Here is a 16,195-nt window from a genome sequence, read left to right as displayed (position 1 = left end):
GGAACGGGCGGGGCTACTCTTCATTGCGGCGTGCAGGCTTCTTATCGCGCGGTGGCTTCTCTTGTTGCGGAGCACGGGCTGTAGGTGCGTGAGCTTCAGTAGTTGCGGCACTCGGGCTCAGTAGTTGTGGCTCACGGACTCTAGAGCGCAGGCTCAGTAGTTGTGGCGCTCGAGCTTAGTTGCTCCGCGGCACGTGGGATCTTCCCGGACCAGGGCTCGAACCCGTGTCCCCTGCATTGGCAAGCGGATTCTTAATCACTGCGCCACCAGGGAAGTCCTGTATTATACTATTTTGTAAAGGAAAATTTTAACTAACTTTAAACAAGTTTACCAAATGCAATATAACACTGAAAATAAACAAAAATATGTTCCAAAGAATAAAACATATAACCTGAATGTGTTTTAAAATTCTGAATAGTTCTTGGGTAAAAGAAGAAATAGAAATGGAAATTTCCTACTATAAACAACTGAAAACACAATATTTATCAAAAGCTACTGTTTATCAAAAGCTGTGTCATGTGGCCAAAGTCATATTCAGAGGAAATTTTGTAGCACTTGTTATTGTACTTTAAATCTTTGTGTTGTTCTGAGCTTTCAACTCATGAAATTAGATTAAAAGAATAAAGTATACTCAGAAAATATAAGAAATGAGTTAAGAAAAATAAAATAGAAATAAAAATTTTTTAAAGCCATCAAGCACAAGCAACAAAAGAAAAAAATAAAGAAAAAATAAAAATTAAAACCTTTGTGCTTCAAAGCACACCATCCAGAAAGTAAAAAGAAAACCCACAGAATGGTTTTACAAATCATATCTGGTAAGGGACTGGTAACTAGAACATATTAAGAACTTGTACAACTCAATAATGAAAATGACAAATAACCCTATTAAAAAATGGGCAAAGGATCTTCTTCTTCCAAAGAAGACATATGAATAAAAAAGGCTCAAAATTAGCTGCCAGGGAAATGCAAATCAAAACCACAATGAGAGGCCACTTTACACCCACTAGGATGGCGATAATAAAAATATATAGAGAGATAATAACAAGTATTAGTGAGGATGTGGAGAAGCTAGAACCCTTGTGCTTTGCTGGTGGGAATATAAAATGGTACAGCTGCTCTTTAAAATGGGTTGACAATTCCTCAGATGATTAAACACAGAGTTACCATATAACCCAGCAATCCTAGGTATGTAACTGAGAAAAATAAAACATATGACAATACTAAAACTTGAATATGAATCTTTATAGCAGCATTATTCATAACAGCCAAATGTGGAAACAGTCCAAACATCCATCAACTGATAAGTGGATAAACACAGTGTAGTATATCCATGCAACAGAATATTATTCAATCACAAAAAGGAATGAAGTCCTGGTGCATGCTACAACATGGGTGAATTTCAAAAACATTCTGCCAAGTGAAAGAAGCCAATCAAACAAGACTAATATTGTATGATTTCGTGTATAGGAGATGTCCGAAATGGGCAAGTTCATAGACACAGAAAGTAGATTAGTGGTTGCCTAAGGCTGGGTAATGGGATGGGGAGGGGTAATGAGAATGACTGCCAATGGGTATGGTATTGCTTTTGGTTTTGACAAAAATATTCTAAGATTGATTGTGGTGATGGTTGCACAACTCTGAAAATACGGAAAACTATTTAACTGTGACGTTAAATGAGTAAATTATATCACAATGAAGCTGTTAAAAAAGAAAAGATAAAACAAAGTTATCAATTTAAGACCCCAAAAATGACACAATTTGGAAAGTATAAGCAAGAAAATAATAAACACCAAGGAAGTGAGAGCATAACTGCAATTATAAGAGGAATTGTCATGACTTTTTAAAGCCAATTCATTTGAAAACCCATATGAAAGTAGTGATTTTTTAGAAAAATAAAAATGAATGTATTTATCTCATATAGAAACAGAAAAACTGGGATAATTAAGGAAGATTTGTATGAATGTATTTAAGTGCCAACTACCTTCTAAAGCTGCACACCTGAGTAAGCTCTACAAAACATTCAAGGACCATTTAATTCTCATTTTACACAGATTGTACCATTAGTTTATAAAAAGATGGGAAGATGCCTAACTCATTTGATAAAGTTAGCATAATGCTGATGCCAAAATAGGAAGAAGCCCAAGCAAACTATGGGCTCAATTCACTTTGTAAATACAGATGCAAAAACACTATATAAAATATTAGCATCTTGATCCAGTGGTGTATCAAAAGAATAATAAGACTTAACCAAGTCAGGTTTCTCCAAGAATGATAGGATGGTTCTGTTTAGAAAATCTTTCAATGTAATTCACAATATTACAGAATAAAAGAGAAATATGATCATGTCAATAGATATAATGCATTTGATAATATTTAACTACTGAGGGTAAAAACTCTTTTAACAACTTAAGATAGAATGGCTTTTCTGTAACTTGAATAAGTTTGCAGAAACCTTCCACAAGCATTGGCATCCTACTTAATGTTAAAACATGAGACACACTCCTATACTTAATGTTTAAACCTAGGAGCACCAAATTCAAGACAGGGAGGTTCCTGGAGCTTCTATGAGTGAGCTGCACACAGATTTGGCCTCCTTGGTATTCCTTGAACCCAATCCTCCTCTCCCCCAAAGAGCTTTACACTTGCATTCTCTTTACTGGAGCATTCTTCCTCTAGTTATTTACGTCCTTTGCTCCCTCCAGGGCTTTGTTCAAATGCCACCTGCTCAGAGGGACATTCTTTGACTGTCCTTTTAAAAATAACGATATCCTCTTACCTTCTGCCATTCCCTCTCCCCCTTACTCGATGCTGTTTCCCTATAGCATTTATTATCACCATCTGCCTTGTCATCCCTACTAAAATTTAGTGCCAGGGACTTAGACTTTAGGGGCATGGAATTTGCTCATTGCTACCCACAGTGCATAGATCTGTGTCTGACATATCCTAGGCACTCAATAAATATTTGCTGAATGAATGAATGCTGCATTTAATGATATAGAGTTGTAACTTAGTAGACTAATATTGATGAATTCTTTGATTTAAAAATTACGGGAGAGAAACTTTATTTTTAGGATCATCATATTTAAAGTTTTTAAAACTACTAAAGTTTTAATCTCCTTATCATTTTCCCATTACTCCTCTCAGGAAACATTGACTACTCCTACTAAGTTGCCTCTTGTACAACCTTCCTATGATTTTCACATCAACAAGACTCTGATAATATTGATGACGATGTTCATTATAATAGTCTAGAATCATCAAGAACAATTCAAATTATGTTAGTATTCTAAGATTTGCTAAAAAAAGAGATTATATGTTTTAGAAAGTTTTCATCCAGAGTAACTCTGAAATTCCAGCACTCAGAGAGTCTCTCCTGGATTTTGAGAAGATTTACTTACAGGGAACATCTCATTTATTTATCCACAAAATAGTATTAGGTACTTAACATATAAAGTTGGATGTTTCATTGGATATGGACAAAACATATGGAGACTAAACAGTGTAGCCTGGTATAAACACTACCAATCATTTCTCCATATTCATATAATCATATATATAACCAAATCATATATATGATCAAAATATAAATGTGATTTTAAGGATCATTTTTTAAAAATGAGAACACTCTAATATACATTTCCCACATCTTGTTTTTCTCATTGGCAGTAATTCATGGAAATTTTTTCAATTCAATAGATACAAATGTATTCAATTAGTAACATCATACTATTCTATGCTATGGATATACCATATTCAACTTTCCCCTTGATAAGCATTCTATTTGTTTTAAGGTTTTTCCTTACTTTTTTCTCTTCTATTCTTTTTTTTAACGCATTTGTATGTGCTTGTTCATTTGTTTCCCCAGGAGCTAAGTATGTGTAGTAGAGATGAGAGCCCTGATAAATTTAAGTTTTGGTCCTTGCCCTGGCCATTTTACTAGTCATGTGAAGTTGAGCAATTCTTCTCTGAATCTGTTTGCTAATCTGTAGAAAACCTCAGGTAATAAAACCATCTTTTTTCTTTAGCAGTTTATGGAAGATCCAAGTGGGGAATTGAGTATAAAAATGCAGATTATAAAGATGATTTTATTAATTCATTTTATTTTGTGTTTTAATTTAATTGCAGGAATTGTTCATAGGCAGGGGGAAAGGTAAATACGTAAACTTAATAATTTTTTTCCCTTTCTGTTAAAGAATGGAATGACTCCTCTAATGCATGCTGCATATAAAGGAAAACTTGATATGTGCAAATTACTTTTACGACATGGAGCTGATGTAAATTGTCATCAACATGAACATGGATACACAGCCCTCATGTTTGCTGCACTTTCTGGTGAAGTTTTAGCATTTATTCTAATATACCAATAATAGTCACCTATACAAATTTGTTATAAGTATATGTACATTTTTAAATTAAGCACATTTTTGTTATAGTAATTTTAAGATCATGTCTTGTGGAAAGATATGGTGGGAATTGGTTTTGAAAAGCTGTAATGTATGAAATATGTTATATAGTTTATTTGGTGGTGTTTCTTTAGTTATTTAAATCACTTGATTCTTTGTATTGACAATATATTTTGTTTAGAGTTGTGGAGCTAGATTTATTATTCTTATAATTTAGTTCCTTTGCTGTTCTATAGTTTTATATTTTGAAGTAATATGAAAGCTTCTTTGTTGTTCTCTTGAGAGAATACCTGCTATGATAGGGCTATTTGCTTCAGTGACAATTTAAGTACTAAGTATGATGATCCATTTAGAAACTTACCCTGATTCATGTTGCTTATAATTTGCTGAATAAAGACAATTGAGAAATATCTAAAATTAAGTGGAATTATCTGTCCTTGTTACAGTTTGTTGAGAAAATAAATATGTAACTTAATATTACCATGCTTTAAAAGCAGTAATCTGTATTTTTATAATCCTGGGGGGAAAAAAGCATTTCTAAGCATAGTATAAAATATAGAATTCAAAAAGAGCAACACTGCCTAATTTGATTACATAAAATCTTAAAACATTTCCATATATAGAAAATACCGTACATAGAGTTAAAATATAAATTAAAAAATTAAAGAAAATAGTTAATACTATTTCTAAAAGGTTTATATCATTATATATGAAGAGTGCTTATAAATCAGTTAGAAAACAACAAATACTACAGTAGAAAATTAGACAGAGAATTGAACAGAGAACAAAAGAAATACAACTGGCTAATAAGCTTAAAACGCTCTCAAAGATCTGCAGATTAGAACAACAAATGATAGCCTTTCACTTAAACATGTTGGCAAAGGTTAAGGAGGAATGATTATGCCCAGTCTTGGGACAGGAACTTTTGTGCACTGTTTTGGGGAGTGTACATCAGCCCAACCTTGCTGGAAGGCAGCCTGGTAAAATGCATTTAAAATATGCATAACCTTTGATCCTACAGTGTTTTCCAGGAACTGTTCCTAAGGAAATCATAGTTCAAGCTTGCAAAAAGTAATGGGAAATGCTGTACACTGAGTATAGTTTATAATAGCAGATTATCTGTAATGATTCCTTTAGTGAAAGAACACAAATAGAATCACTATGAATGTGTAGAAAGGACAAAGTGTAAAAAGATAGATCCTCAACTGTCAGTAGTTATCTCAGGGCCTGTAGGTGTGAAGGATGGGATGAGTTAGTAGACATTAGGGGAGACTTTTAATTTTATTTTTTCTGTCTTTGTTTTTTATTTTTTGTTTTGACTTTATACTAAGCATTCTTCTTTTTTTTTAATACTAAGTATTATCATAGGAAAAACATACTTTGTCTTGTTAAGAAAAAAAAAGTTATATTCAATTCCATACCATTTTTGTATCACTTGATGTGTTTTCTAGAAAATAAGGTTAATTTCTATGTGGGTTCTATAGCATTTTACTTTTTGCTATAGTTATGATTTCTATTTTGGAAAAAAATGAAAATATCCACAAAATAGAAACCTAAAACTAACCAGAAAAAAAAGGTACAGATTATTTAAAAGGGAATATTTGAATTGTGCAGTCCTTAATTTTAACAAATATGTTTCTTTTTAACTCTAGGTAATAAAGACATCACATGGGTGATGTTGGAAGCTGGTGCCGAGACAGACGTTGTCAACTCTGTAGGAAGAACAGCAGCTCAGATGGCAGCCTTTGTGGGTGAGTTTTTATGGCAGTTTTACATTAGCTTATACCCGGAATTTCCCCCATGGAAAAATATACCACTTTGCTTCTCAGAGTGTAAATACTGTCATGTTTTTTTATGTTTATTTTTTAAAAAAGCAAATGTTTACAGTTTTGTCTAACTTAATGAAACACCTAATGATTCTTTAGATAACATGAACAAGCTATTTTGAATCTCCACTCTGAAATACAGAGTGTGGTGAGGCCTTTTTGTTGCAGTCAAATGCTTGAATGAGAATATTTTACTCCTCTAAGGAAGTAGTTTAACCTAATGTTTAAGAACAGGAACTGTGGAGTCAGTGATCCTGGGTTGAAATTCTGGCTGTACCACTTAACAGCAAGTTACGTAATGATTCTGATCTTCAGTTTCCCCATTGCAAAATGTTTACATGGTTATTGAAAGGATTAAATGAGATGATAGACCTAAAGAGCTTTACATGTAGCTCTCAATAAATGCCATCAGTTATTGCTGTTTATAATAATTATAACAATGATTAGGAAGGAGTATTAATGATAATACAATATACAGCTGTTTCATTATCATCCTCATCAACCACAAACATTCATTGCGTGTGCCCAATATTTCTTGGTGTGCTAATCCTGTTACTTGATATAATATAGGGGGTTTAGAAGACAGTGGGAATGAATATTTGATGTTTGGTATTTTGGCCCCAATGAGTTGGCAGTTAGAAGAGTCCACTGATAGAAAAGCAATGATAGAAATGTCTGATTTATTGGGAACGTAGTACATAGCTCTGTGAGGCCTAATGATTCATTAAACAGATACTTAACATTCACAACCTGTAGACCAAGCATCACTCTAGATGCTTTGGTGAACAAGACAGAGGGTGTTCCTGCATTCATGGCACTAAGAGAGTAAAGGCAATGACTGTGTGAAAATGTATTCCAATGGGTGACTTAAGGGTTCCATAAAATACATCAAAGAGAGGGATCTTCTCTCCTGTTCCAAGGGAATTTCAAGAGAGAAATTACATGTAAGCTAAAATACAGTGGGAATTAGTCAGATATGGGGGACAGTAACTGTATATGGTGTTAAATTTTATTATTATATTACTTAAAACTATTAATAGTAAGTACTGTTGATTAAGTCAAAACAGGCACTGAGTCACTTTATGACAGCTCTTTGAGAACAAATATTCTTGTTTTATTTTACTTCAATTCAGGAGGATTTGAAAAAGGCATGGCTTTGCTGTGCAAACTTCTGAGAAATATTTATCTCCCACAGTTAGGGGCTCCCTGGTTGCTACCACCTCAGCCCTCAGCTAATTTTGAGGGTGTCAGTTTAGTAAGAAAAGAACACTAAACTAGGAATCATAAGACTCATATTTTAGTTCATATCTGCTCCTAATTATTTACAAGATCACAGGCAAATCCCTTCACCTCCAAATCCTCAGTTTTCTGATATGTACAAAGAAGCCAGGGAATTAGATGATCTGAAGTTCTCTTTAACTCTACAAGTTTTCATTATGTCCACAATGTAATAAAATAGAGCTTAGATAGAGGTTAATTAACTTTCCCCAGATCACAGGGCTGGAAGTGGAGGAGCCTGCACTTTCAACCATTAATACAATGCTTTTCTTTTTCTCTTTTTTCTTAATACTATCAATACTACATTAATAAAAATCTAATGTACACCTGTCCACAGTTCCATCCTAAAGTAAGGGTAATGTTTTCATTCCATTTTAATCTATTTAGACTAATTTCATAGACAGAAAATTACATTGTACCCTTTCAAGTTGACATTACATTTTCCTTATAGTTAGTCTTATTAAAAGCTCATTCTCCCACTTTCATTCCCCTCAAGCAGATCAATATGTATACATGTGTACTCACACACGTACAAGATTTTTTCATCTTTTAAAAATAAGGTCGGGGCTTCCCTGGTGGCGCAGTGGTTGAGAATCTGCCTAGTAATGCAGGGGACACGGGTTCGAGCCCTGGTCTGGGAAGATCCCACATGCTGCGGAGCAACTGGGCCCGTGAGCCACAACTACTGAGCCTGCGCATCTGGAGCCTGTGCTCCGCAACAAAAGAGGCCGCGATAGTGAGAGGCCCGCGCACCGCGATGAAGAGTGGCCCCCACTTGTGGTAACTAGAGAAAGCCCTCGTACAGAAATGAAGACCCAACACAGCCCAAAATAAAAATAAATTAATTAATTAATTAAAAAAAAAAATAAGGTCATACAAATATATTCCTTGCAACTTGTTTTCTTCACTTGCCAGTACACCATGGAAGCCCCTCCTGTCTCACTCAGTATGTGGCTGTGTGTGTGTGTGTGTGTGTGTTTCCTTAATGTGATTGGCCTGGTCTTGTTAGAGTAAATTTTCTTTCTCCTTTTATTAACTTGAAAGATCAAGAATGCTTTTATATTCTACCAGTGCGTACTCTCCTATTCACAATGCTCCCAGTTAAACCCATATTTCTCAGTTACTATCTAGAAACAAGAGCAAAACTATACCCTGTGCCCTACCCTTAAGGTTTTGCATTTGCCCATTTAGCAACCCCAACAAGATGAAATCCTTATAACTCATTTATTTCTCCACATTGTCTGTGTTTGCCTTGTCAGGCAACAGGCCTTTCCTTTCCTCCTCCACCGCTACGACTAGCTGTGGACTTGCCTGAGAAAATCTAGAATGTTTGGTGCCAGTATGTCATTAGAATGTCATTCATGGTGTGTTCTTTCTCCTTCAGCAGTCCTCACCATCTACAGTATAATTTCTCCGTAGTGCTGTCTCCACCCATTGGGATTAACTATCTCTGCTGCCAAGAGCTCTTGTTCTTCACTCTCTCTTCTCTTTTCTCCTTGCTCCATCTTGAGATCTCTGTTCTCATTTAGGTTTTGGTTACAGGACATTCTCAGATGGTACGTAGGTTGTGTATTGTTTGAAACCCATCATAAACAAAACTCTCTTTTTCTCTGAAATGCAAGTCATATGTTGGCTAGTTTCATGATTCTTATATCACTGTTCTATTCTCTCAATCATATGTAGAAGTTACTCCACAGTTTTCTAAATCCTGGTTTTGTCAGTGAGAATGTAATTTATTTTTCTTTGTCAACTTTTCATTTCTTAGTCTGGAACTGTATTTCAATTTCAGTTTATCCTTGAAAGTAAAAAATTGTACTAGCGTGTGTCTGGTTGTGTGTATGTTCTCATTAATCCAGCTGAGGGCTGACTCAGTGAGCCCATTCATTCTAGAAGACTCAAGTCCAGTGATAGTAATAATGGCACAAAATATGATGCACTGGTCCCCACCCAGCCCCCACACCCAGCATTTATTTTCTATATTAATAGTACTATTTTATTTGTAGGTATTCACAATTCATAAATTAAAAACTCATAAAACTAAATATTTAATAGTTTCAATTATAAAATTTAAATATAAATTAAGTAAAAATTTATAAAGATAAACTTTAAATATATATGTATATCACTGTAATATAAATTATTGGCAGATTTTTAAAAATAAAATATCAAAATTACCTAAGTACTACCTAAAATGAGAAAGATTAATGTTGGAAAAAAGTAAAGTAATATTATTTTTTTCCTTCTCACAAAGGTGTAATTTTAAGAAACCTCTAGTCCTACAACTGTGTCATTGTAAGGTATACAGTATTTTATTTACAAATATTTCCAACTGCTAACAAGGCTTTTTCTGAGTATACTAGTTGGGGGACTGATGAGAAGATGTAGTTACAAGCTAAGTGTGTATTTTCCTTTGATCGCTTTACCTTCAAATCGTCCTATGTCTATTTTGATATTTAGAAGCTATTTTATTTTTTATTTTAATTTTTTTAAAATTTATTTATTTGTTTATTTATTTATTTATTTTTGGCTGCGTTGGGTCTTCGTTGCTGCACACGGACTGTCTCTAGTTGTGGTGAGCAGGGGCTACTCTTCATTGTGGTGCGCAGCCTTCTCACTGTGGTGGCCTCTCATTACGGAGCACGGGTTCTAGGCGTGCAGGCTTCAGTAGTTGTGGCACATGTGCTCAGTAGTTGTGGCTCGCGGGCTCTAGGGCACAGGCTCAGTAGCTGTGGTGCATACACTTAGTTGCTCCGCGGCATGTTGGATCTTCCCAGACCAGGACTCGAACCCGAGTCCCCTGCATTGGTAGGTGGATTCTTAACCACTGCACCATCAGGGAAGTCTCTAGAAGCTATTTTAGAGCACCTTTTTTTTTTTTTTAAACAGGAACCTCTATCTATTTATTGAAGTTGGATGTGTTTTAGAAGGCAGTGCAATTTGTCTGCATCTTCTTTAGTTTCTTCATGTACCGTTGTAAATTCCTGCACACCATTATCTGTGTTACTTTTGGTGCTGTCATGTTTACATCCTGCTTGTAGTATATTTGCTTGATTGTCATTTTTCTCTCTTCTTGAAGATTATGTAGGTAGAAATGATCATTTTCTAAACAGAACACTTCATATTTTTAATATTTCCTGTTACTGTTTGACTTCTCCTCAAGATATATACAATGGAGATTTCTGGTTTTAAAAAAAGAAAAGAAAAAGAAACTGGTGTTTCAGCATTTAAGGATAGCAACAGATACCAAAAATGATACTGTGATCACTACTAAAATTTCTCTTCATATAATGGATGTGTTCTTTTATCATTTGTTTAATTATTAATTCTCCATCCATTTCTTTTTTTTTCCTGGATCTGTTTTTCAGCTCTCTCATCTCTTCCATAATGATTTCTATATCCTAGTTTTTCTCTGTTTTGAGATATTTCATCCCCTTCATCTTCTACATTACTATTGTAGTTCTCAGTAGTAACCAGGATTACCTCTTGCAGTTTGTCTATTAGCTTTTAAAAATGGAATCTTTCTGTGGTCCATGCAAGTCTCTTTACATACTGTAGTTGATCTGATTAATTTAAGTTTTCTTCTTTGGTGGTTGTGGTTATGGTTTGGTTGTGGGGTGGTTGTAATTGTCAGAACACATTCCACGGACGAAGCCCCTTGCTGGAGGCATTGCAGAGTCTTTCGAGATTGGATCCCCTTGGGTCTGCATCTCCTAGGCAGTCAGGTAAAGCCGACAGGGTCGTGGAGCAGTGAAGGGAAGTGCCACCTCTCTATACCTGTGGTCTCAGGGTCAACAAACCAGGAGATATTTTGTCCTCTGCTGAGACACAGCGGGAAGCTGGTCCACTCTTGGGTTCTCCTTGAACTCTCAGGCAGGCTGAGCCCTTGGCCAACCTCAAGGGTCCACCTGGCCCACAGTGCAATCCCCCCACAGGTCACCTGTTGTTGGCAGGATCGAGCAGATGCTCCCTGGACCGTGTACACGTGGGCAGAGGCCACAATGGCCACCCAGGGTAGACCCCGTCCGGGAGCCCCGGCGTCTGGGCCAGTTCCCCAGGACTCTCCACCGCTGATCTCTCAGCCCTCATCAGGCAGAGTGGAGGAAGAAGTCTGTCCTCCGGAGATTCTGGAAGAGCCTGCACCTGCCAACGTGCCCTGCAGGCACGGCCTGCTTGCCCAGTGTGGCCACTTTCTTGCTCCAGAGAAGCAGTGCAGCTGGAGCCAGGGAGGGGGAGGCAGCCGGAAAACAGAGGCCGCCAGCTTCGGCAGGGAAGGTTTTGCTTTGCTAGAACAATTTTTACCTCTGGAGATGGCTTCAAGAAGTGGCACAGGGGTCTGTGGGGAGCCGTCATGTGGATCCCAAGCTTATGGGGGCAAAAGCTTTTTCTCTAATTCAGTTCACAAAGAGGCCAAGCTTTTCTCAAATTCAAGAGGGGAAGAGATTAGCTTAACAATATGAACAGTAATTATAATGATAATTCATAACTTTACACAGAATAAATTTAAATTCTGTGTAAAGAAAGCCCGATATGATTAGGGAAGAATGAACATCATTTGTATAGGGGTGGAAGAAGAGACATTTAAATTACAAGCAACCTTTATTAAACATTTAGGGTCAATTTTAAGTTGAACGTTGCTTTTTGTTGTTGTTATCCACATAATCTTCTTATGTATTGTGAATTCTGTGTCTTCAAAAGGAGATTATTTCTTGATCACAAAGCATGCTTATAGATGTTCCCCAGAACATTTTACCTCTCCTCCTCCCCCTCTACTCTCCTTTCCTACAAATTAAAGATGTTGATGCATGTTTACTTCAGAATACAGAGTAACATAATAAAAAAAAGGAAAATGTCTTATTTTAAATAATGAAATTATATGTTTTCTATTTTTCTATTAAAAGGTCAACATGATTGTGTGACTATAATAAACAATTTCTTTCCTCGAGAGAAACTGGATTATTACACTAAACCCCAGGGACTGGATAAAGAGCCGAGGCTGCCCCCAAAGTTGGCAAGCCCACTGCACAAAATTATCACCACAACAAATCTTCATCCTGTCAAGGTACTGTAGCGTCTACTGTATTTGCTTTCTATTCAAATATTGCTTCAGTATTTAAATGGCTCTTAGTACATAGGATCATAATTGTCTTGGGCTGCTTTTTGTTGATGTAAAGCTTGTGATAGGCTCTCTTGTTCACTTGATACAGTGAAGGAGTGCTGTCATTTGAAACCTAGAAGAGAGTGAGGGACACAGACTAGAGCAAGAGGAAAAGCTCGGCAGAGAGATGGGTTCAGCCGAAGCCTAGCTTCCACCTCATCTCACAATGAGCTCCGGACCATTAATGGCTCCAGAGAGGCAAGGGAGCCAGGCTTTCATATGTCAGTCTGTCATTGGCTGAGGTCTGTCCCCAGAGGGAAAGGACAGCTTCCCAGATAGTGCCAAGTGAGGTGGCTATCTTTGGATGAAGGAAGTTCCCTGAGGAAGGAGGCAGCTCGGAGCCCACAGCAGCCAACAATCCAGCAGCAAGGACCTGGTACACAGGCCTGGTAAAGAGAATCCGGGTGGGGAACCAACAGCATCTACTACGCTAATTATCCTTCCAGGAAATGTTCTGAAATGTAATAATGAACACTTTTTTTTTTCATGCAAGTAGGTATTTGATGCATTTAAGTGATACACTTCTTCTAGTAAATAGTCAAATCACACAGATTTTCAAACTTAGTAGACCAACCCGGAAGTTCAAATGGCTTAACTGGGAAACTTCAAGGACTATTGTGAACTATTTCCACTGCTATTTTCTTCATGTTTTATATATGACCTTTTTGTTTATAAACTGATTGTTTTTTTTTTAAATTGACCCAAATGAGTATTATTTTTTCAGTGAGTCATCACATAAAACTTCATGTGTGCTACAATGATGCTGTCCTTTTTCAGACTTCAGTGTCTACCATATGTTTTCATTCATAATGTATAGATTTGGTAGTAATTCAGAGCTGTTTGGTGAGCAAGACAGTATGTTGGGTCAAAAATTGAAGTTTTCCCTTAATATAAAGTGTTAATGTAGTGAAATAGATTTCCTTTGTCTGTTTCAAAAGAATCTGGAATATACTGATTGTCATTAAAATAAGTGGACAGCTCTCATAAAGTAACTATTGAAAACTAACACTCAAGTTCCAAATTGTGTATAATCTTATTACTTTATTGCTACATCCCTTTGCATATGGTCTTTGAAGCTCAAGGAACAAACAAATCAAAAAATACCTTTCATGTGGCCCTTCACCCAAATTAATTTCCTGGACCATCTAGAGAGATGACAGACTAGCAGATCCTTTCCCATACAACAGACAAGTGGTATCCATTCTGTTTTAATTTTTCAAAACTCACATGTTTTACTTAACATTCTGAAAGAACTACTAGAGGCAACACTTCTGAAAGAACCACTAGAGGCAACACTTAGGACCCTAATCGGGCAAAAAGGAAATTCAGTCATGAATCAGGTATTGGTGTTTCTAGTGGTGATTTTATAGGACTTAGAATTTAACCTCTAAAAAATATTTAGCCTCTTCTGTTTCAGTCTTTCTTTCCCTCCCAGCACACACAGGAAAGAGAGAACTCCTGTAAACAGTGACTCCCTCTTCATGGCACTTCTTCTATTAGGAGTGGAACGAGCTGGAGTGGGAAGACAGGATTTTTCCCAGGGATACAGTATTTCTCAATGTAGAGAACATGTGTGGTTTTACAAGGCCCTTGTCATTCCCCCTCTAGCCTGAGCATTATAGAATATTCTAGGTTTGATTGATTTGAAGAAGTTTCCTGTATGTATCTGATTCACTGTGTCTTATATCTGTGTCCACGCTTTGAGATTGCAGTAATCTCAATTATTGTGATAATTGAGTCTATGGAGTAATTTTATTTTTATGGAGTAATTTTTGATGTTTGCACAGAACCTAGTTTCTCAGGGTTAAATATCCAAAGAATTATTGTACCTCCAGTTATCTTTATTCTATCTATATGTAAAGTTATCTTTACATATTTTGAGTAAATTTGATTAGGGGTATATTTATACAGACAAATTGTAAAGGTATATAAGCTAAAATAGCCTACATTATATTTTTTAGAGCACTTGGTCTTATAAGAGACACTCTTCTATGATTATAGTACCTTCCTTCAGACCACACCTTGCTTTTTGTAGGTATAAATAGTCTATTCACTTGAAAACCTTTCTTTTATCCACACTTTAGATAAAAGCTGCCCAGTTGCTTTTGTGGTGGCCCATTTTCATTGCTTTACCCCTTTTCAGAAAGCTGGCACAGGTCTTCATAGGGCTTATTATAAAAACGTAACTAATAGCCACTCTACCAAATCAAAGACCTTTTAAAATAAGCACAGTACAACACTAGATCCAACAGTGCACCTTTTTGCTGCATTGTACCTAACACAGATACATTTGCCTGGAGGTTAAGTGGCTGCTATAGCAATAAGAATGTTTGCTTTCAACAGGGACTTGGGGAATTGTGCTAATGCCCAGAATACAGACATTTTAATGGAGAAAAACAGAGTCACAGGAAAAATGACAATAGAGTTTAGCAGAGTCTCTAAGTGATTAGGAAACAGATGTGTGCAAGTGATCCTATCTTTTGATTATTAACATGATTTTTAAGCCCAGAATTTATTTATTCCTCTTCAGTAATTAATGATTCCCTTTATAATAAATATATTATTTTATAATGCTGCAGAGATTAAAGGAAGGAAACTAATTCAAATATTATTATTTTGTGTGCAGCTATGTAAATGCTTCCATGTGCTCACTGTTGAGCTGTGGGTATATATCATTTTTTATTGTATGTACTGCTGTATATTATAAAATAAGTAAAGTCTAATGTCTTAAACAAAAAAAAATTAATCATTAATCTGGGTTCTATTTGGGATTTTTTAAAGAATTCTTACATGTAAGTTTAGATCCTATCCTTTGATTACAACTGCTGTACACAAAATATTGAGCAAACGGTTTCAATTGATTGCAGTTGACAGCAGAAATATAAACAGGTAATTAATGATATATATTATGGTAGGGAAAGTTGTCAGCAAACTTGTTGTTACCAGGTTTCTGATTATACTTATTTCATGAAGTCTAATAACTTGTTATTGAGTGCTATATTTTAAGTAAAATACTAGGTTAGATATCAATTTAGTAGTGTCAAAAATAAGTAAAAAATCTTAATTTAACAAGAACATTTAATATATGTTAAATTTTCAAGTAGGAGGCTCAGCATGGGTTTTACTTAAGTTAACAAATTATCTTCATGTCTAAAGAAAAGGATCTAATTCATGAAATCTGCTACCCGTTGCTTCCTATGATTACCTGGGACAGGTATTTAGCTGTAACACGTAAGTTAACAAATACTGAATGAACTTCTGCTCTGAGAATACAACTGTGCCTATGTTACACACAGGTTTACATTACTGTATCTCATTATGGATTTTTACAGCTGTCCTATGAAAGCCTACCACAACCAGGAAAGAAAAAAAAAATACTCCTTATTACACTAAATTTGGGCCTCATCTGGGCATATATGGGAAGTGTGGGACTCATAATGCATCAGATTGGATAACTCTCTTAGAATCCCTTTTTAAAGCTATTTTTGCTTTCCTCTTTGACCTATTCACATTGGTGATTAGAAGCATATTAG

At 35.8% G+C, this 16,195-nt stretch overlaps 1 protein-coding gene across 2 annotated transcripts in view; it reads left to right on the top strand.

Annotated features, from left to right (window-relative positions):
• ANKMY2 (ankyrin repeat and MYND domain containing 2) overlaps positions 1-16,195 on the top strand; it is a 33,457-nt gene that overhangs the window by 7,113 nt on the left and 10,149 nt on the right. For both annotated transcript variants that reach the window (XM_059074974.2, XM_067042603.1), the window contains exons 3-5: positions 4,194-4,332; positions 6,056-6,154; positions 12,406-12,566. In XM_059074974.2, the coding sequence (XP_058930957.1) occupies positions 4,194-4,332; positions 6,056-6,154; positions 12,406-12,566 (399 nt within the window). The remainder of the gene's footprint in view (positions 1-4,193; positions 4,333-6,055; positions 6,155-12,405; positions 12,567-16,195) is intronic.

The sequence above is a fragment of the Kogia breviceps genome, chromosome 9 (assembly GCF_026419965.1).
Source record: "Kogia breviceps isolate mKogBre1 chromosome 9, mKogBre1 haplotype 1, whole genome shotgun sequence".
In the NCBI taxonomy this organism is placed as follows: Eukaryota; Metazoa; Chordata; class Mammalia; order Artiodactyla; family Physeteridae; genus Kogia; species Kogia breviceps.
Note: the sequence above shows the minus strand (reverse complement) of the source record. Positions and strands in the feature narration are given on the sequence as shown.